This window comes from Mesoplodon densirostris, chromosome 10 (assembly GCF_025265405.1).
Source record: "Mesoplodon densirostris isolate mMesDen1 chromosome 10, mMesDen1 primary haplotype, whole genome shotgun sequence".
NCBI classification, from domain to species: domain Eukaryota; kingdom Metazoa; phylum Chordata; class Mammalia; order Artiodactyla; family Ziphiidae; genus Mesoplodon; species Mesoplodon densirostris.
The window spans coordinates 25,574,855-25,594,749 of NC_082670.1; the positions used below are offsets into that span (position 1 = coordinate 25,574,855).

Consider the following 19,895-nt stretch of genomic DNA (forward strand, 5'->3'; position numbering starts at 1 on the left):
TTGTGAATCTTACTGTATATAAATTACACCTCAAAAATAAAGCTAAAAAATAGAAACAGGACTTCCCTGGTGGCGCAGTGGTTGAGAGTCCGCCTGCCGATGCAGGGGACACGGGTTCGTGCCCCGCTCCGGGAGGATCCCACATGCCGCGGAGCGGCTAGGCCTGTGAGCCATGGCCGCTAAGCCTGCGCGTCCGGAGCCTGTGTTCCTCAATGGGAGAGGCCACAACAGTGAGAGGCCCGCGTACCGCAAAAAAAAAAAAAAAGTGGGGGGGCTTTCCTGGTGGCGCAGTGGTTGGGGGTCTGCCTGCCGGTGCAGGGGACGCGGGTTCGTGCCCCGGTCCGGGAGGATCCCACGTGCCGCGGAGTGGCTGGGCCCACACGGGCCTGCGCGTCCGGAGCCTGTGCTCTGCGACGGGAGAGGCCACAACGGTGAGAGGCCCGTGTACCGCAAAAAAAAAAAAAAAAAAAAAAAGAAAGAAACAAATCGCAATATGCAATTGGTCTTTTAATTATTTATCATTTCAGATTTGCTATTTTTAATTACTAATCGATACTTAAGAGTGGCTTGAAACACCTTTTTTGTTTCTCCTTGTGTCTAATTATCTTTTAATAAACTAAGTTTTTCAAAAAGAACTTGTGATCTTCTCATAAGGCGAGAAAACCTTTAACTTACCCGTTGGCAAGTAGGATGGTGGAGTAATTACGTCCAGAATTTCGTTTTTTATGGGGTACTTCAAGCCACGGTATTCAGATGGCAAACGGGTCTCACTGAACTAAAGAACCTCTCCCAAAGATGCTGTGATTCTATTTTCCACCCCCAGATTCTCGAAATTCACTTTTCCCCCCTGGATGCCATTAGAGGTTGGTGGTTTGAAAAAATATCTATGCACACCTGATTTGAATATATTTTTTAAACGATTTGCCTTTATGTTTTTATTTCCCTGCGTTCTAAACCTCCATGCTCTGACGTCTACTCTACCTTAAGTCCAATCTCCGGGCTGAGTTTCTTTACTCTGAGGCAGGTCAGGAAAACACAACTTGAAGAAAAAAAAAAACCCTTATAAAACATCCGGAAAAGCGGGAAGACTACGACTCCCAGAATGCAGTGCTCCCAGGTCTCGCCGGCCCTACGGCTGCCCAATGAACGGGCTCCGCTAGCATCCTCTCGTCCTATTGGTCAGCTTTCCCGCCAGTAAGGGCGGAGCGGAGAGGGCCCCGGATGGCACATTTCCCGCCACAGCGAGGCGCCGCGCGGAAAACTCGGAGAAGAAGCAACTCTCGATTGGGTACGCTCTATTCTCGCGTAAGAGGATTCAGCCAATCAGAATGTAAATACCTTACAAGGTACCCCGCCCCTTCCTTGAGGTTACTCTTGTTGGCGGGAGAAGTTGGGAAGTTTTAGGGCTGGGGCCGGGTTAGCCAAGGGCCCTGCTTACGGCTCCGGTGGCAGAAGTTTCCGTGCGGCGAGCATGGCGGGGACCGTGGTGCTGGACGATGTGGAGCTGAGAGAGGCGCAGAGAGACTACCTGGACTTCCTGGACGACGAGGTGAGAGAGGCGCCGGGTCGCGAGACTAGGGCGCTGGGAGCCTCAGGGCCGCGCAGGGGCCGAGGGAGGCCGCGGGGCTCCAGGCTGCGGCGGCGGGGCAGCGGCTCGGGACCTTCCGCCCTGGTCTCGTAGCTTTCCTAGAGGCGGAGTCGGTGGTTAAAAGCGATCCTGTGACTTTTTCCCAGGTACAAATGGTGGCCGGGTCTCGCGAAAGGCAACAGGTTTCCTCTAAGTGCAAACCAGCTGCAAAGACCACGTTGATCACTCCCTGCTCTCTTAATTTGAGGGGAGGGTGAGGGGAAGGACGGCAGGAAAACGGTAGTGACCCGCCGTATTTTAGGGTCCCTAGGTTTTAGTGACCGACTTCCTAACCGGAGATTTGGCCGCAGTCTTTTTCTATATCTAGTGGGTTGCGGAGAAAGAGTATTAGTATGCAGATAAAGGGGCTTTTACATGCAATTTAAGACTGACGGCCGTGGAACGTTGGTAAAAACATCTTGAAGTGTTGATAGTGCTGTTTGTAAATGTAGCTAAGGCTCCCTACTCCTAGGTCCGGATGTAGGAACTCTTTATATTATACAGATGATAGGGAAATGAAATATTTTCATTCCATACAAAATTCTGCAAGGAAAAGTCACTTTGATATGCATATTAAAAGTCCGTTTAATTTACACTTTGACAAAGTTTTTATTTGTTGTTCTCGTAGACTTACGAGCTCGCTTTAATTCCCCATTAAAGGTTGAGAAATTACTGCACACAGAAGAGCTGTTGGTGATAATAGGAATAATATGGACCTTGAGGAAGTCATTATAATTCATACATTGGCCTCTTAGGGCGTATTTGGAATCCGAGGCTAGTGAGTGAAAACGTGGGAGAAATTGGGGTTCAGATGTGCCGCAGAGGTGGATATATTTTTCTTGCTGTGAGAGCTGCCTCTGTTTAAAAACATCTGATTTTTGAATTTGTGGCTGCTGTGGCATGTGGTGGCTGTTTTGCAGGAAGACCAGGGAATTTATCAAAGCAAAGTTCGGGAGCTGATCAGTGACAACCAGTACCGGTTGATTGTCAACGTGAATGACCTGCGTAGGAAAAACGAGAAAAGGGCTAACCGGTGAGTGGCTGGGGGTCTCCAAGGGCACATCCTGGCCCTGAGTGAGAATGGCTCCCCTCTCTTCCCTGGATTGGAGCAGGCTTCACAGGAGAGGACCTGCATGAAATGTTTTTGACCCCGAAGCCCTTAGTGTCTCACCAGCTCCTATGTTTTTTACCTCTTCCCAAAGTAGGGGGTGGACATTTTCTTCTCAAGAGCTCCTCCCTCCATGTTTAACTGAGTATCATTTCTCCATCATTGAATTAAAAGTTGGCCCTCAGTTCTGATGTATTGTACTGGGCCTTGTAGGATGGCAGGAGAAAGTAGAAGCTAGATTTTGCCATCAAAACTTTGATGATCTAAGAATGTCCACTTCTGTTTTGTGGGTCATTTTTTGAGTTCTGCCCTCTCTGCCTAATGATTCTTTCTCTCGCCCGTCTGCAGCCTCCTGAGCAATGCCTTTGAGGAGCTGGTTGCCTTCCAGCGGGCACTGAAGGATTTTGTGGCCTCCATTGATGCTACATATGCCAAGCAGTATGAGGAGTTCTATATAGGCTTGGAGGGCAGCTTTGGCTCCAAGCATGTCTCTCCCCGGACTCTTACCTCCTGCTTCCTCAGCTGTGTCGTCTGTGTGGAGGGCATTGTCACTAAATGTGAGTGGGCTAAAGTGGGGGACTAACGGAATGGAGGTGGCATAGGCTTGGGGGGCTGGAAGGCAGGAGAGGCGGAGTAGAGTTGGGGAGCTAATGGCTTCAGAAGGGTGGAGCACTGAAATTACGGGGTGAAACTTGGAGGAACTCAAGTATTGCACAGTAACTAGGGGGACTTTGAGTGACCACCTGTGCCAGCAGAATGATGAAGTTTGCTGAGAGTGGAGGAGTCTTGGCTCTTGGCAGTGACCCTGAACTCCTACTACTTCTCAGTCAGGATCAGCTGTACTTGAAGTTTTACTTGGATTATGGTGTTGTTCTAGGTATAAAGGTGAATTAATGACAAGTAGTATTGAAATTGCTTAACTGGTTGGAAGAACACAGTATTTGGAGTCATCATGGGCTTGCCTGGGTTAGATCCTCCTTCTCACTGTCTGGTTGGGTGACTTTCCATTCCTAGGCTCTCTAGTTCGTCCCAAAGTCGTCTGCAGTGTTCACTACTGTCCTGCTACCAAGAAGACCATAGAGCGACGTTATTCTGATCTCACCACCCTGGTGGCCTTTCCGTCCAGCTCTGTCTATCCTACCAAGGTGAGGAGGATGAATTGATTGGACCTCTTTAGAGGTTGGGCTCAAAGATGTCTGTTTTAATGCAAGTAATTGGGTAATATCTGAAGTCTTTCTTCTAGATGTGAATAGGGTGAAAAGTAAGGGTTAATTTGAAGGAAAGATTGATTGCTAGTCAGAGTTTAATATGGAAAGTCCACAATTCTTTTTTTTTTTAAAGAAAAAATATTCTCTTTAGAAAACTTGGAAAATTATGGAAGAATTGAAAGAAGGAACAAAAGTCATCTAACGTATGTTGATCTTTTAGCAAAGTTATAATATCATATGATTGTGTAATCTGCTTAGAGTAATATGGAAAAATACTTATGCACTAATGTTACTCTGAAATCTCTGCAACTATTTTACTGTGGATTTGAGAGAAGGTTGACATAGAGAATGGCTTTAGTCTTGGTGTTCAGATTGGTCTGCATTGAGGATGGCGCGAGGTCTTCTTACTTAGAGACAAGAGAAGATGACTAATACTGATTACTTGATGTCTGAACACATTTTATCCCTGCCTGTCCCTGCCATCAATTTTTTTTTTTTTTTTTTCTTTTTTTGCGGTATGCGGGCCTCTCACTGTTGTGGCCTCCCCCGTTGCGGAGCACAGGCTCCGGATGCGCAGGCCCAGCGGCCATGGCTCACGGGCCCAGCCGCTCCGCGGCATATGGGATCCTCCCAGACCGGGGCACGAACCCGTATCCCCTGCATCGGCAGGCGGACTCTCAACCACTGCGCCACCAGGGAGGCCCCCTGCCATCAAATTTTAATTGAGAGCGACTGTATCCAAAGGATTGTCGGACACTGAGGAGGACACAGATGTAAAGAAGAGCCAGTCCTTGTCTACAGTTTTATCAGCTGGTGGAGGAATCGTAACATATAAACAAGACTGAGTTTCTTAGAATTGTAACTGAGTCATACTTGAGAACCATTTAGTCTGTCTCAGGTGAAATGTGAGGCTCGGTGAGGTTGCTTATGTTCCAGTTAGTGATGGCCCTGAGGACAGGAGCCTGTCTTTTTACTCTCAGGCCAGTTGCATTTCCTCAGTCACCTGGCTCTCTTGTTCATTAAGATCCCTACTTTCTAGAATTTATTCTCCAGGAGTTACTCAGGGGTACTCTGCTGATTGCTGTGGCCAAGCTTCTTTGCTCAGGACCTGAAATATACCCGACCAGGTCTCCTGGAGGTTGTCTAGTGTGGTTCTTAAGAGCATGGGCTTTGGTGTTTACTGTGTGACCGTGGAGGACTTCTTTAACCTCTCCCAGCCTCAACTTCCTTATTTGTAAAATGTGGAAAATACCAGCTTTGGGGACTGAGTTGTGATGATTACATGAGATAATTTCGTGAAGTTACAGCACAGTGCCTTGCACATAGTAGGCACTCCACAAGTGATAGCTGCCGTGTTTCTAGAAAATTCAAATGGCAAGGAAGTAAAACTTTGAAATGTTTTTATTGAAGTTTAATATACAGAAAAGCTTACATAAGTGTACAGCTCAGTGAAATTTTATAAGCTCAATAAAAAGTCATCCAAACCAGGAAACGGCACCTTACTGGCGCTCAGAAGTCCCTCTTGAGGCCACACTGCTCTCGAGATCCTGACATCTAGCAGCTTCGAGTACTTTTCCCTGTTTTTATATTTTATCTAAATGCTCATCTGTGTTGGGCTTCTTTTGTTCAATGTATGTCTGAGTTTCATCCATGTGTATGGGTGTACTCCATACATTTTCACTGCTGTGTAGTATTCACTCGTGTGGCTATACCACACTTATTTAACCATTCTGTTGATGGCATTAGGATATTTTCTAGATTTTAGCTATTTGGAATAGTGCTGCTGTGAACATTGTAGTGTGTGGCTTTGGGTGAACGTTTGTGTTGGGTATTACCTAGGAGTAGAAATACCGAGTCATAGCATAGGGGCAGTAAGGATCTCAGTATAGGTGTTAGTACAGCCGTGGTCCCTTCTGGCTGTAGATCACCCCTTCCATTAGATGGTTTGTAACTAGAACAGACAGGAATGGAAAAAACTGGAGAAGATATTTTGGGGTTTATTGTTCCTGAATACTACTCTCGTGTGGTTTATCTACAAATTATATTTGTTTCCTACAACAAACGAGTGTGGCATTCTAAGACAGGGTCGAGATGACTGCCTCTCTGCCTTTTCCAGGATGAGGAAAACAATCCCCTTGAGACAGAATACGGCCTTTCTGTCTACAAAGACCACCAGATCATCACCATCCAGGAGATGCCAGAGAAGGCCCCCGCTGGCCAGCTTCCCCGCTCCGTGGACGTCATACTGGATGATGACTTGGTGGACAGAGTGAAGCCCGGTGACCGGGTCCAGGTGGTGGGGACCTACCGCTGCCTTCCTGGAAAGAAGGGAGGCTACACCTCAGGGACCTTCAGGTAGATGGTTCGTCCTGAGGTGTTTGGAATGCTGCTGGCAGAGTACATTCTGGTAGCAGTCTTTCTCCAGTTTGCCATCTTCCCCAGAGTTACATTGGGCTGGTGAAACACTCTACTTGCCTGGGAGATAAAACTCGCTCTACTGTCTTATGCTAGAAGTGGGAGTTACTGGTCACATGGTTACAGCCTCCTGGCTTACCTCGGGGTTTCTTGCATGTTCCCACCTCCCTCCCATACACTGTCCCAAGCTCTGTGGGTCAGCAGGAGGTCAATTCCCAGGGTGAGGCACCATCAACATATTTGTGTCATAGATGAAGCGAATCAGTGGTTGAATTCAGAACAGCTTTGCTTTTCTGTTTTTTCTTTTCTTTATTGTTTTCTGATTTGCTGTTCTAGGTTAGGAACCTGAGAAGGCTTTGGTGTTAGGAACTGAAAATAGCCTCTTACTGTCCTCTCTGTCCCAGGACTGTCCTGATTGCCTGTAACGTGAAGCAGATGAGCAAGGACGTTCAGCCTTCCTTCTCTGCTGAGGACATAGCCAAGATCAAGAAGTTCAGTAAAACCCGTTCCAAGGTCTGGCGTCCTTCGGGGATTTGAGGGTGGGGATGGCTTTGTGAGGGTCGTATTTGGGCATGGCCATCTTTGTACTGTATCAGGAGGAAGATCGGGGCTTTTTCTCTCAAGTATTTGGTGCCAGCTTCTAGTTTTGAGTCAGTAAGCAAAAGGGTGTTTTTGCTGTTTTTCTTTAATATTTCTGTTGTGCTACCTGCTAAGTGAACCTAATACAAATATGAGGAGTTAGAATATTAGTGTACCAAGGAGTCTATACGGAATATACCAGTGATACATTGTTACTTAAAGATAAAATATGTTATTTTTGTTTTAGTTCTCTCATTTATTTTTCTTTAAAAAATGTCTCCTTTTAAAGACAGAATGTTCTCACTTAGAACTGAACAAAATCTATGCATGTGTGACAGAGGTTACTGCTGAAGCACAATACATATTCTTATTAAAAACTAAAATGTTTTGAGTCGGGAAACACTTTTTTTTCCTAAAGATTAAAGTTCTGAGCAGGTTTTGGGATCCAGGCTTCCTCTGTGTCTGTTCTGATAATGCTCTGATCGGTGTGAAAGTCTTAGAGAAGAAGACTTTACAGTTAAGAATAGTGTATTTCTTCAACCATCTTCTGTGGGCTGAAGTGAGTTCATCCAACCCCACGGAGGCTCCTTAGGCTTTTCACTCCGTGGTTGTCCTTCCTCCAGGACATCTTTGACCAGCTGGCCAGGTCGCTGGCCCCCAGCATCCATGGGCATGACTATGTCAAAAAGGCAATCCTCTGCTTGCTCTTGGGAGGAGTGGAACGAGACCTAGAGAATGGCAGCCACATCCGTGGGGACATCAATGTCCTTCTAATAGGTACGGTGTTGGGGATTTTAGTCTCCTGGTCTCCCCCTGTGGGGTGTGGTTGCAGGAATCTATCATCTGTCAAATTGTGTGTCTCTACCTGGCTGTGTTTCAGTCCCATCAAAGGGCAAAAGTCTAAAATGAATTTTTAAAATTATTTTTATTATTTCTGGGGTTCCTGATTTATACTGTCTAAAATATATTCTTCTGTGAATGGTAAAGGGAAAGGGAAAGAAATAATATTAACAACCTGTTACTATACATTTCCACTGTGTCAAGAGCTGTGCTAGAAAAGCAGCACTTGCTGGGGGGCAGGGGAGTTTCCAAGAGTCACTGCTACCCCGTCCCATTACAGGAGACCCATCGGTCGCCAAGTCCCAGCTTCTGCGGTACGTACTGTGTACCGCACCTCGGGCCATCCCCACCACCGGCCGGGGCTCGTCTGGAGTGGGTCTCACGGCCGCTGTCACCACAGACCAGGAAACAGGTATGGGTGGAAGGGTCCTTGGCAGAGGTCCAGCAGATGAGATGAGCATAGATGGTTTGAGCTTGCTCCAGGCGCTAGCCTGTATTGGGGAGATACACTTGAGAGGTTAGTGTGGGCCAGATTGGAGAGGACCAAGTATCTGGCAACAGTGGGTGAATTATTGAAATATTTGGGTGGCCCTCTAGTGACAAGAATGTCTCCTGGAAGGCTGTTGGAAAGAGCTGTGAAGGAGAAACTTTTGACATTTGAAGGGAAATAAAAATGAAAATTGTACTGCTTTGTACGTTAGAGGAAAGGATTTGAAGACCAGTGAAAAGAGAACAGATCTAGTTGGGAAATGGCTTGAAGATGAGGATAAAGAGACGAAATCTGGGAAGGAAGTGTGTTGGGGGCTAGCTGCTTAGGTAACAGAGTGGGACAGGGAATACTGTTCAGATAGGAGCTTGAAAAGCTGACCCCAGGGTTTCCTCTGAGTCTAGGAGCTGACACCTCTTTTTTTTTTTTTTTTTTTTTGGCGGTACGTGGGCCTCTCATTGTTGTGGCCTCTCCCGTTGCGGAGCCCAGGCTCCAGACATGCAGACTCAGTGGCCATGGCTCATGGGCCCAGCCGCTCCGCGGCATGTGGGATCTTCTCGGACCAGGGCTCAAACCCACGTCCCCTGCATTGGCAGGCAGACCCTCAACCACTGTGCCACCAGGGAAGCCCTTGCTGACACCTCTTAACTACATTCTCGTTCTCATGTATGGCAGTGCGAGGTGCTTAGGAAAGAGACTGACATCTAGCCCCGTCGCCTACAACCTGGATGGTAGTGTGTGTTTTTCCCTCCCCACCTCCCAGGGGAGCGGCGTCTGGAGGCGGGGGCCATGGTCCTGGCTGACCGAGGTGTGGTTTGCATCGATGAGTTTGACAAGATGTCTGACATGGACCGCACAGCCATCCACGAGGTGATGGAGCAGGGCCGAGTCACCATCGCCAAGGCCGGCATCCACGCTCGGCTCAATGCCCGCTGCAGTGTTTTGGCAGCCGCCAACCCCGTCTACGGCAGGGTGAGTGGGATCAGGCACTCGACTGTTGTCCTCACCTCCATTTGGTTTTGCTGAGTGACTGGGCTGCGAAGTTTATTCCAGGTGACCTGGGGAGCAACAGGCCACAGACTAAAGTACGCTTGTCATCTTGTCACCGTCCTTGGTTTAGGGCAGTGGTTCCTCACCCGTTCATCCATGTCAGAATCCCCTGGAAAGTTATTTATTTAAAATAAGTTTTTAAAAACACAAAGAAGAAAGCAAAAGTGACCTGCAGTCTCACAACCCAGGTAACCTACATTGACACTGAAACAAAAGTACTGCATGCAGATGGTCGGAGGATTTATGAACAGAGCAGAGAGATATAATAAGGAGATTAATAGCCTGCCTTCTCTCTCCTGTTCCTTTCCCAGGAGATGACCACTGACAGCTCTTCAGTGTTTCAGGAAACAAAAACTTCAGCGTGAAAAAAAAAAACAAAAAACAAAACTTTAGCATGTGCCAGTAAATATACTATCTCCTTGTTAAGAATTAATCTATTTATCTTTGTTTTTTAGTATGACTTTGATGTGCTTAGGTGTCATCTTTTATATTTATCCAGCTTCGGGTTTGCTGAGTTTAGGGGTTTTGTTTTTGTTTTCTTTTAAGCAGCTGTCTAGTATGCCCTTGTGTGGACTTATAATAATTTGTTTAACCAGTCTCCAAATGATGGGCATTTGGTGTTTTCCCTTTCCCTTCTGCTATTATGAATGAAACTGCAGCGAACATCCCTTTGTGTGCATTTTGTTAAGCATTTGGGAATGAATACTTAGCAATGGAATCACTGGATTAACAGTTACACGCGGGCTTCCCTGGTGGCGCAGTGGTTGAGAGTCCGCCTGCCGATGCAGGGGACACGGGTTCGTGCCCCGATCCCGGAAGATCCCACATGCCGCGGAGCGGCTGGGCCCGCGAGCCATGGCCGCGGAGCCTGTGTGTCCGGAGCCTGTGCTCCGCAACGGGAGAGGCCACAGCAGTGAGAGGCCCGCGTACAGCAAAAAAAAAAAAAAAAAAAAAAAAACAGTTACACGCGTTTTTATGGTAGAGATTGCCAAATTGCCCCTTTTAAAGATTGTACCATTATAATACTATTAACTAATACTTACAGATGCTTTATATTTATTAACTCCTTTCACTCTCACAATAACCTTGTGAGGTAGGTATTATCCTCATTTTACAGATGAGAAAATGGAGGCATAAAAGGTTAAGTAACTCGCTCAAGAGTCACAAGCTAGAAAATGGCAGAGAGAATTCGAACCCAGAGGCCATGCTGTGCTCTGACAATTTATGATCCCGCAGTGAATGAGAATACCTGCTTTGGTGGCATTTTTTAAACATACAGGTGCCTAGTCCCCAGCCCAGAGTTTCTGAATCCAAATCTCTGGGTTGGGGCTCTTGGTAGCTATGGTTTAGAAAGACTCCGTAGGTTAGTTCTAATGCATAGTGTGGGTTGAGAACCATACAGTTTTAGATTAATGGTAACGTGTTACGTCATTCTGAAGAATTTCTCTGGGGAACGTAGGGAGAAGATGGCAGGTCCTGGAATGTGAACGTGGCCAGAATCGTTAATGTTACCTACGAGGTTGTCAGGCCTCTGACTGACGTGGGGAGGTGTCAGCTCGTACGTAGGCCCGGAATTGAAAGATAAGAGTATAGGCGTTCTTGGGCTTCCCTGGTGGCACAGTGGTTGAGAGTCCGCCTGCCGATGCAGGGGACACGGGTTCGTGCCCCAGTCCGGGAAGATCCCACATGCCGCGGAGCAGCTGGGCCCGTGAGCCATGGCCACTGAGCCTGTGCGTCTGGAGCCTGCGCTCCGCAACGGGAGAGGCCACAGCAGTGAGAGGCCCGCGTACCGAAAAAAAAAAAAAAAAGAGTATAGGCGTTCTTGAGTCCCAGGAAAACCTCCCTTGAACCTTAAGACATTATGGTTTATAGATTATCACGCGTTTTTGTTGAGACTTTACCCAGTACCTTCTGCGTAAGGAAGCCAGAGGCTCCAGGTGTTTCTGGCTTAGCCAGCTTGTCATGTCTTCGTAATAGGTAGGGAAGAGGGACTCATCTTCCAGAGCTGGTCCTGCCTCGGAGTGAGGAGCAGAGTGAAGCTTGGGAAGGAGAAGGCTGGTTTTGAGACCCACAGTCAGCTTGCTAGAGGCACCGGAGTGAGGAGGTGGGGCTCTGTTTGCCTGGAAGGAAAGGCGTGGGTCTCCGAGCTTGCTCAGGTCAGCTGAGCGTCAGTTAGAGGAGGGCTGCACTTAGAGGAAATGAATTCAGTTTCTTAGTAGCTTGGAAATGCTTTACATCTTCACTGCTTGTTCGCTTTGCGTTTGAAGGTCTGGTCTTCTGTTCTCACTCACGTAACCGATCCGGCCTCCTTGTTCTTTCTTCCCATTGATGTCGTCTCCACTCTCCTTTTTTCTCATGTTCCCCACCCAGTACGATCAGTACAAGACCCCCATGGAGAACATCGGGCTGCAGGACTCCCTGCTGTCCCGATTCGACCTCCTCTTCATCATGCTGGATCAGATGGATCCCGAGCAGGATCGGGAGATCTCAGACCACGTCCTCAGAATGCACCGCTACCGGGCACCTGGCGAGCAGGATGGTGACGGTGAGGCCGGGGGGAGAGAAAGACTGACTGAGGGGAGGGCACCTAGACACAGGCCGCGCTCTCAGACCCAGCCTGGGGTTGGTGGGCGTGGTAGCATCTGGGGTGATGTGGAAGGTGCCCTCGGCTCCCTGGTTCCTACGGTGTGTCTCTTGTCCATTTCAGGGTCTGGGAACACCTTTGAGCATCTTCTGTGGGCCAGGTGGTTCTGCCTCCTTATTTGTGGGGCTCACGTGTCTGCTTCCTTCTGGGTCCTTGCTTTGTGAGTCTTGTGTCTCTTCAGAAGAAGCGATTTCCCCTGGGTTCAGCTCTTATTCTTTCTCCCGACTTGGTTTTCCAGCTATGCCTCTAGGGAGTGCTGTGGATATCCTGGCCACGGAGGATCCCAACTTTAGCCAGGAAGACCAGCAGGACACCCAGATCTACGAGAAGCATGATAGCCTTCTGCATGGGGCCAAGAAAAAGAAGTGAGCATTCTTCACACCTCCTCCTGGAGGGAACCTGAGATTTGTGTAGAGCGTGTTTATATGTGCCGCCCAGGCCAAGATCATGCTTGGAGTCGTAATCACGGGGGCCCGTTTTCTCTTCTGGATCCACAGATGCACCCTTTTTCATGGCCACTTGCCGTGTGAATGTTCGTGGGTGATCAAGCTTAGGTTCTGGTCTTTTCCTAAAATGGAAGGCTTTGACGACCCACCTAACTGATGGTGGGTGTGTCATGTTACCCGTGTACGTGAAGTGTTGCACAAGTCTCTTGGCCATTCGTGGTGAGTTTTTGTGGAAGGGGCAGTAGATCGTAAGCACTGGAAAGGTTGCAAGTGGGTTTGGATAAAGGAGACTTGTGCTCAGTGCCTCACATGTGAGATCCCATTCCCCTATTTTTGGCCTTGGTGCAGTCGGAAGCATAGTGTAATCTTCAAACCTATTGGTTTAAGAATGTGGAATTTGGAGTCAGAAAATGAAATTTGAGTCCACTTAAGATTCTCTGAGCCATAGTTTTCCCACTGATAAAATAGGACAGATAACACCTACACTTCGTACCTAAACTACCTACTTCACAAGTAATACCTAAGTAACACCATAGAATTAAATAAAAGTATGTAAGAGGGTCTTGTACATGTTGTGTATAAATGGGGTTTGTGACACTGGGTTCCAGGCTGTATCTCTGCTCTGTCACGTGACCTTGACTTCCCTGAGGAGGGGCAGGGCTACAACCCCAGGCAGGTGCTGGGCTGTGGCAGGGGAGTGAAATTTGCCGTGTGCGGGTCCAGGGAGAAGATGGTGAGTGCGGCTTTCATGAGGAAGTACATCCACGTGGCCAAAATCATCAAGCCCGTCCTGACGGAGGAGTCGGCTGCCTACATCGCAGAGGAGTACTCATGCCTGCGCAGCCAGGACAGCATGAGCTCGGACACCGCTAGGGTGAGTCTGCCTGTGGGATGGTGACCGGAGGGTGACCAGAGCCCCTCAGGGTGATGCTGGGGAGGGAGTCCCCGCTCCCTGGGAGCACTGGAAGCATTTTAACTTAGTGATTCCTTACCTTTTTCTTTCTGGCCTGAAGGCCTTCCTGTTACACTACTGTAATCATTTCCTTTTACAAAGGAAAATGCAATGTGAACCCCAGAGCTAACGTGTTTCTCCTGAGTTCAGATGACATTGGCCTCCAGAAGCTGTGATTTATTCAGCAAGCATGTGGGACTTCCCTGGCGGTCCAGTGGTTACGACTCCGCACTTCCACTGCAGGGGGCACGGGTTCGATCCCTGGTTGGGGAACTAAGATCCCGCAAGCCGTGCGGCACGGCCAAAAAAAGAAAAAAACATTCAGCAAACGTGAGCGACTTCTGGGAACTGAATGAATTTCTGTTCTTACGTGCAGTCTCCCAAGAGCTCAGTCCTAGGCCCGGGAGGCAGAAAGTAGATGAAAAGGTCATATATTCATATAATTATATATCACAGTGTAGTACCCAAAGGGGAATGAATGTGAAAGACAGTTGAAGTGTAGATGCAGAAGCTGTTAATTTTTCCTTTAGACTTTCCAGAAGGGATATGAATGTCAGGGAAGGATTCCCAAAGGGTATGATATTTGGGCTGGACTTTGGAAAAAAATTAGGAGTTGGGTAGCCATGATGATCATCCAAGGCTATTTCTAGAAACGTAATACACCTGCCTGTGGATTTATCGAAGTCTTTTGGGGCAATGTAGTTTATATAGGTAGGATTTCACAGCAGATAGACCCAGGTCCCAAACCATCATGATGTGATAGAGACACAGACTCTTGGATTCAGACATGACCCCAGATCGTCTATTCCAGACTTACACCCAGACAAGAATTCCATCTTCTGGAATTCTTGCTGGGACTTCCTTGACACCTCCAGTGACAGCATGCCTAGTACATCACTGCATTGAAATGTTAGAATATTCTTCTATTTATTGAGCTTAAACGTGCTTCTCCGTGACTTCTACCCATGGGCCTTAATTTTGTTTTCTGGAGACTGTGTATGACTTATTTTCTTCAGATTAAACAGCCCCCTGTCTTTTTAATTGTTTTTCCTGTCACATGAACATGTTCCAGTGTGTCAAAGGCCCTCTCACTGAATACAATACACTATCTTAGTTGTGGTCTTAGTGGGATTGGTAAATCTCTCAGTTTGGGCTCTGTAGTTCTGCTCGTGTAGGCTAGGATTTCATCAGCTTTAGGTTATTCAAGAATTGGAGTTTATGATGGAATGTATAAGCTACATTCTCTGGTAGCTTTCTAAATCATTTTTAAAAATTGGTGAATTTATTTAAATATGAATGTATTTGCTTTTGAATGTCAGATTGGCTGTAAGTGATAATTTAGAACACTAGAAAGCAGAAGTGACCAGATACATCCCTGGAGCATCATAGGATGGGGGACGGGAGGTGTGGTGGAAAGAACCAGCCCTGGGCTCCGACCCCAGGGCTTCAGTAACCTTTGCAACTTGTGCACATCCTTTCACCTCCCAGGTCGCAGTTTTTCAACCCATAAAATGAGAAGGTTGGATAATGTCAGGACTGCTTACCTAGGAGGGCACATCAGAATCATCTGAAACTTCTTTTGTTTTGGCTGCACTGCGTGGCTTGTGGGACCTTCGTTCCCCGACCAGAGATTGCATCCATGCCCTAGGCAGTGGAAGTGTGGAGTCCTAACCACTGGACCAACAGGGAATGAATTCTTAAACCACACATTCTGATCCATTAGACCAGGGATGCCGTTCAGACAATAGCATTTTAAAAAGATGAACCCTCCACCACCCCCCACTACCCCGTTAGGAATACACCCACCCCTTTGGGAACCACTCGATAAGAACATGTCAGAATTCTGCTTCTCTGGACCTAAGTGGGTTTACCCAACTTTATTTATTTATTTATTTATATTTATTTTTGCGGTACGCGAGCCTCTCACTGTTGTGGCCTCTCCCGTTGCGGAGCACAGGCTCCGGATGCGCAGGCTCAGCGGCCGTGGCTCACGGGCCCAGATGCTCCGCGGCATGTGGGATCTTCCCGGACCGGGGCACGAACCTGTGTCCCCTGCATTGGCAGGCGGACTCTTAACCACTGCGCCACCAGGGAAGCCCGGGTTTACCCAACTTTAGAAAGTTTGTCCTCAGATAACCTCTGTCACACCCCCACGTAGTGTGACATTAGACAAATTATTAGAAGCTCTTCGAGTCCCATTTTCCTCCTCTCTAAAGCTGCTCCAGGTTATTAAGGCCGTTGACTGACACAGTGAACGTAAAAGCGGGATCCTGGTGCGTTGCAGGCCTGCGGCAAAGGTTCTCCTTCCTCACTCTCCTCTCCAGCTGTAAGATGCTGGATCGTTTTCTTCCCAGTTCACCTCGTTCTCCCTCCCTCAGCCCTCTCTCTCAGTCATGTTTCCTTGGTTGTTTTTATCTTTCTGAATTTTACGTACTTTTTCTGGCTCCATGGCTTGGGTTTTCCAGAGCTTTTCTGGTGGAGTCTTTCCCTCTCTGTGCGGTGGGAATGATGGGCATGACCGGCATGCCGTGGGGGGATCCTGGATGAGTGGTCCCCGCTTGTCTTCTCCCCCAGACGTCTCCAGTGACAGCCCGGACACTGGAAACTCTGATTCGGTTGGCCACGGCCCACGCCAAGGCCCGCATGAGCAAGACCGTGGACCTGCAGGACGCAGAGGAGGCTGTGGAGCTGGTCCAGTACGCTTACTTCAAGAAGGTGAGCATCCAGGTGCTGGGCCTGAGGCTCCTCTGAATGAATTGTCGGTGCTCACGCCTCACAGCCGTGCACGGTTGACACCTGTATCTGGGTTGTTGGCAGAAAGCAGCGTCTTTCCACTGGCCTCCCCCTGACTTAATCTCTTTGCTAGCATGGGGGCTGTCTTAAATTTAAATCTATAAAGAAATGAATTGTTTTCCACTTAACCGTTATGGGATAGACTTTTTTCCATTCATTTCTGTATTCAGTGAACGCTCCTTGAGCACATACTGTGAGAAGAGTATGGCACCCAGCTTCCAGCAGCTTTAAGGATGGGTCGCAGCCGACCCCCTGCCCCTGGTCCTGGACTCAGGAATGAGAGAGGTCAGGTCATCAGACCCAGGGAGTCACTGCTCTCGATGGTGCAGGAGGGACTGTTCTTTACTCACTCCCTGGCATCTGTGACCCTCCTGCTCACCCATGTGTGGCTTGGTGTCCTAGGTTCTCGAGAAGGAGAAGAAACGTAAGAAGCAAAGTGAGGATGAATCGGAGACAGAAGACGAAGCGGAGAAAAGCCAGGAGGACCAAGAGCAGAAGAGGAAGAGGTCGGATGAGGCACCAAGGAAGGAGATGAAAGACTTAGATTAGGGCTGGGGAGGGGCGGAGGGGCCAAGGCTGCGGGGAAGGGTGACCAGACCAATGCTGCAGTGAGTCAGAGGGTGAAGGTGACTCGAGCAGAGAGGGTGACAGCCCCCTTTGTCCTCGGTGTGAAGCTTTTGTCCTCTTTCCTGCTAGGGGAGGGCTAAGTAGAGGAGCAGTAACCCGCTCGGAGGCTATTGAGTCCACATTTCAGAAGTCTTTCCTCCAGGTTATTTTCTCCTCTCACACCTGTGGTTGAATTTATGAGGGTGGGCAACAGAAAAGAGCATTGGGAAGCAGGGCCTGCTTGTGCTCTAGTCCAGAGACATTTGGTCTCTTTCAGAAAAGGCAGCAGTTTGTACAGGCCTGGGCCTAGTGTTCCATTTGGACTGTAGATGGTTCTCTGTGGTCAGAGGTGCAGGACGGAGCTCACCAAAGCTCGTCTCTTAACTGCTGTGGGCATTTTAGGAGGAAGACCCGTCACTCGGATGCCAAGGATGGGGACTCCTATGACCCCTACGACTTCAGCGACACGGAGGAGGAGATGCCTCAGGGTAAGCGAACGGCCCCTAGTGGTACAGAGGTGGTCCCTGACTGCTGACCCTTCAGTGTTTTGCCTATTGCGTCTGCTGGTGGGCTCCCAGTGGGCCTCCCACTTGGGACCCTGTGTCTAAGAGGTCTGTCCACGAGAATCCCAGGAAACTCAGTCAGAACTTTGGAAATAAGCTTTGCCCCCTTGTCTGCTTCCTCCCCGGTGAACTGTGCCCTTTGCCAAGCCTGGCGTGAGCGTCCCAGATCCCGTGTGCTGAGGGTCCCCCGCCTGACTTGAGGCCTTTCTCTCTGCCTGCCCTGGCTAACCCCCGAGGGCCCCAGGAGTGAGTGTTGCAGGCTCATGAGGGCGGGGTTGGGGAGGGGCCTCTGGGGTCTGTGGACATGGCTTCACCTTGTCGTCCTCTCACTCTCTGCAACCCTTTCCCCCTCAAGTGCACACTCCAAAGGCGACAGACTCACAGGAGACCAAGGAGTCCCAGAAGGTGGAGTTGAGTGAATCCAGGTGAGGAGGGAAGACCTCTCCCCGGGATGGTAGGAAAGAAGCTGTTACCAGTGGAGCTCAGAACTAGAGGCCTGAGGGTTTTTAGAACAGTTTCTATTCGATGACAATTTCAAACTTGAAAAAAGTTGCAAAAAATAGTGTAAAGAATTCTTTACACTCTTTACTCAGAATCCCCAGTTGTTTATGTTTTACCATTTGCTTTATAAATAATTCTCTCTGTGGGAATTTTAAATCGATACCCTTGTGAGTTCAGGAAGAAGGGTCGTAGAGCAAGGACAGAGGTTGTGTCTCACTGTAACCTTGGGTTCCTCTCAGTAGGAGATATAGATATATAGATATATAGATATTTTTTCTCTTCACTGAACTGTTGTCATTTGTTTTGAGATAAAGAATTTTTACCACTAGAGGTTCAGAAACAGTTTTATCTATAAATTTTATGTTTCTTGGATTTCAAAGTAAGTCCACGGCTAAGGTTTGCTGTTTTCTTTTAATACCTTAACAGACTCAACACAGTGTCTTCACTGAAAAAAGTTTGAACAAATTGAAAAGTATTTAGAAAAAACATTAAGATCAAGTATAATTCCATCCCCCAGGACAACCATTGAACTATATCTTAAAGCATTTTCTGAATCAGCACATGGAGAGCTCTTTTCAGTGACTGCAGGGTTTCCATAGTATGGATGTGTAAATTTTTATTTTTGTTTTCTAATGGTGGACATTTACCCTTCATAAGACTGCTGTTTACAGTAAAACATTCTTAACATTTATCACTGTACAGTGGTGGGGGAAGAGCTGTGGGGTTAGCTTCTAGGAATGGATTCCTGGAGTCAAAGGAGATGCACTTTAAAATTGTAGTACATGGGACTAACTTGCCTCCCAAAGATGCCATCCAAGTTTGCGTTTCTGCCGATGGTATATGGATGCCAGTTTCCCACATGCTCAGAGGCCTCTGGTTTTTAAAATGCTATTATTACTCACTGTGCAGGAAGCTCTGTAATACAGCAGCTTAGCTTTAAGGGGGAAGCTCGGGCGTGGAGCGGCCATCCGGGGTGGGCTGTGCGGTTGGAGGATGCCTGTGCTGATGGACCCCAGCATCGATCTGGCCTGAGAGCACGTGGGCCACTTCCTGCTCCTTCACCCTGTCTCCTGTCCTGGGCAGGTTGAAGGCCTTCAAGGTGGCCCTCCTGGAGGTGTTCCGGGAAGCTCACGCACAGTCAGTGGGCATGAATCGCCTCACAGAATCCATCAATCGGGACAACGAAGAGCCCTTCTCCCCTGCGGAGATCCAGGCTGCGCTGAGCAGGATGCAGGATGACAACCAGGTCATGGTCTCTGAGGGCACCATCTTCCTCATCTGAGGGCCCTCGTCTGTGGACTGTGGGGTTCAGCCAAGAAAGCTTCTTCCTGTTTCCTCCTCCCCCACTCCCCAGCCTATGTGTTTATTCCCTGAATGTCAGTGTTAAATTGAACTGAAGTGGAGGACGGGTGACCAGGCGGAGGCAGGACTTGGTGGAAGCCTGGGGATGGGTCATGAAAGCTTCTTCCGGGTAAAGAGAAGAAGAAGGTGGGCAGGCTGAAGACGATGCATCTTCACTGCAAAAGACTGGACCACACTCCTCACGGCCCCTCCCCAAACAAGCCACACCATTGTTCGCTGTAGGTAACATGACTTCTGAGTATTTTGGGGGGCACAGCTGGTTTCTGTTCATCCTTTCTGTGTTGGCTTTTTATCCCCCACCCCCGAGCACTTTGGTCTAGAACAGACTTTGGGTGGTTCTGTGCTGATGGAGAGAAGCTCTGAGGCAAGTCCTAAGGCCAAGAAAGCTTGCTTTGCAGTAGCACTAGTTAAGACTTATACGTACTTTTGACTCAAATATCCAAGTCGTTGAATAAACTTACCCATTGTGACCTTAATACTGTGTGATTTTATGGACATAATTGTGTTTTTTTTCTTCGAAGGCTCCGCCCTGTGGGATGGGCTGCCCGCGTTTCGACTGAGTCACCACAAGGTGGCAGCAGGCAACTGCACTCTGGGGGTTAGGCCTTCTCTGGGCAGATTTCTTCCTCAGGGATGCCAGCATTTATGGGTTAAAGCTGCAAACCCAGACAGCTGCAGGAGGCCAGTGAGTGAAAGTCCAGGAGAGTTGACCCT

General features: G+C 48.3%; 1 protein-coding gene across 1 annotated transcript; it reads left to right on the plus strand.

The window, feature by feature from the left end:
• Positions 1-1,351: 1,351 nt before the first annotated feature.
• Positions 1,352-19,657, plus strand: MCM3 (minichromosome maintenance complex component 3). The gene is made up of 17 exons (XM_060109615.1): positions 1,352-1,549; positions 2,548-2,660; positions 3,084-3,292; positions 3,750-3,880; positions 6,060-6,298; positions 6,763-6,871; positions 7,561-7,714; positions 8,058-8,189; positions 9,028-9,236; positions 11,685-11,859; positions 12,197-12,323; positions 13,128-13,278; positions 15,931-16,071; positions 16,552-16,655; positions 17,158-17,243; positions 17,674-17,743; positions 18,903-19,657. Exons 1-17 carry the CDS (start codon positions 1,472-1,474, stop codon positions 19,099-19,101), a joined length of 2,427 nt encoding a protein of 808 aa, XP_059965598.1. The 5' UTR covers positions 1,352-1,471; the 3' UTR covers positions 19,102-19,657.
• Positions 19,658-19,895: the final 238 nt, after the last annotated feature.

Bases quoted from the DNA above. Each gene is read 5' to 3' on its own strand.
- MCM3 (XM_060109615.1), top strand. From the start codon at position 1,472: ATGGCGGGGACCGTGGTGCTGGACGATGTGGAGCTGAGAGAGGCGCAG. The intron at 1,550-2,547 runs GTGAGAGAGGCG...GCTGTTTTGCAG, and splicing joins TGGACTTCCTGGACGACGAG to GAAGACCAGGGAATTTATCA. The intron at 16,072-16,551 runs GTGAGCATCCAG...TTGGTGTCCTAG, and splicing joins AGTACGCTTACTTCAAGAAG to GTTCTCGAGAAGGAGAAGAA.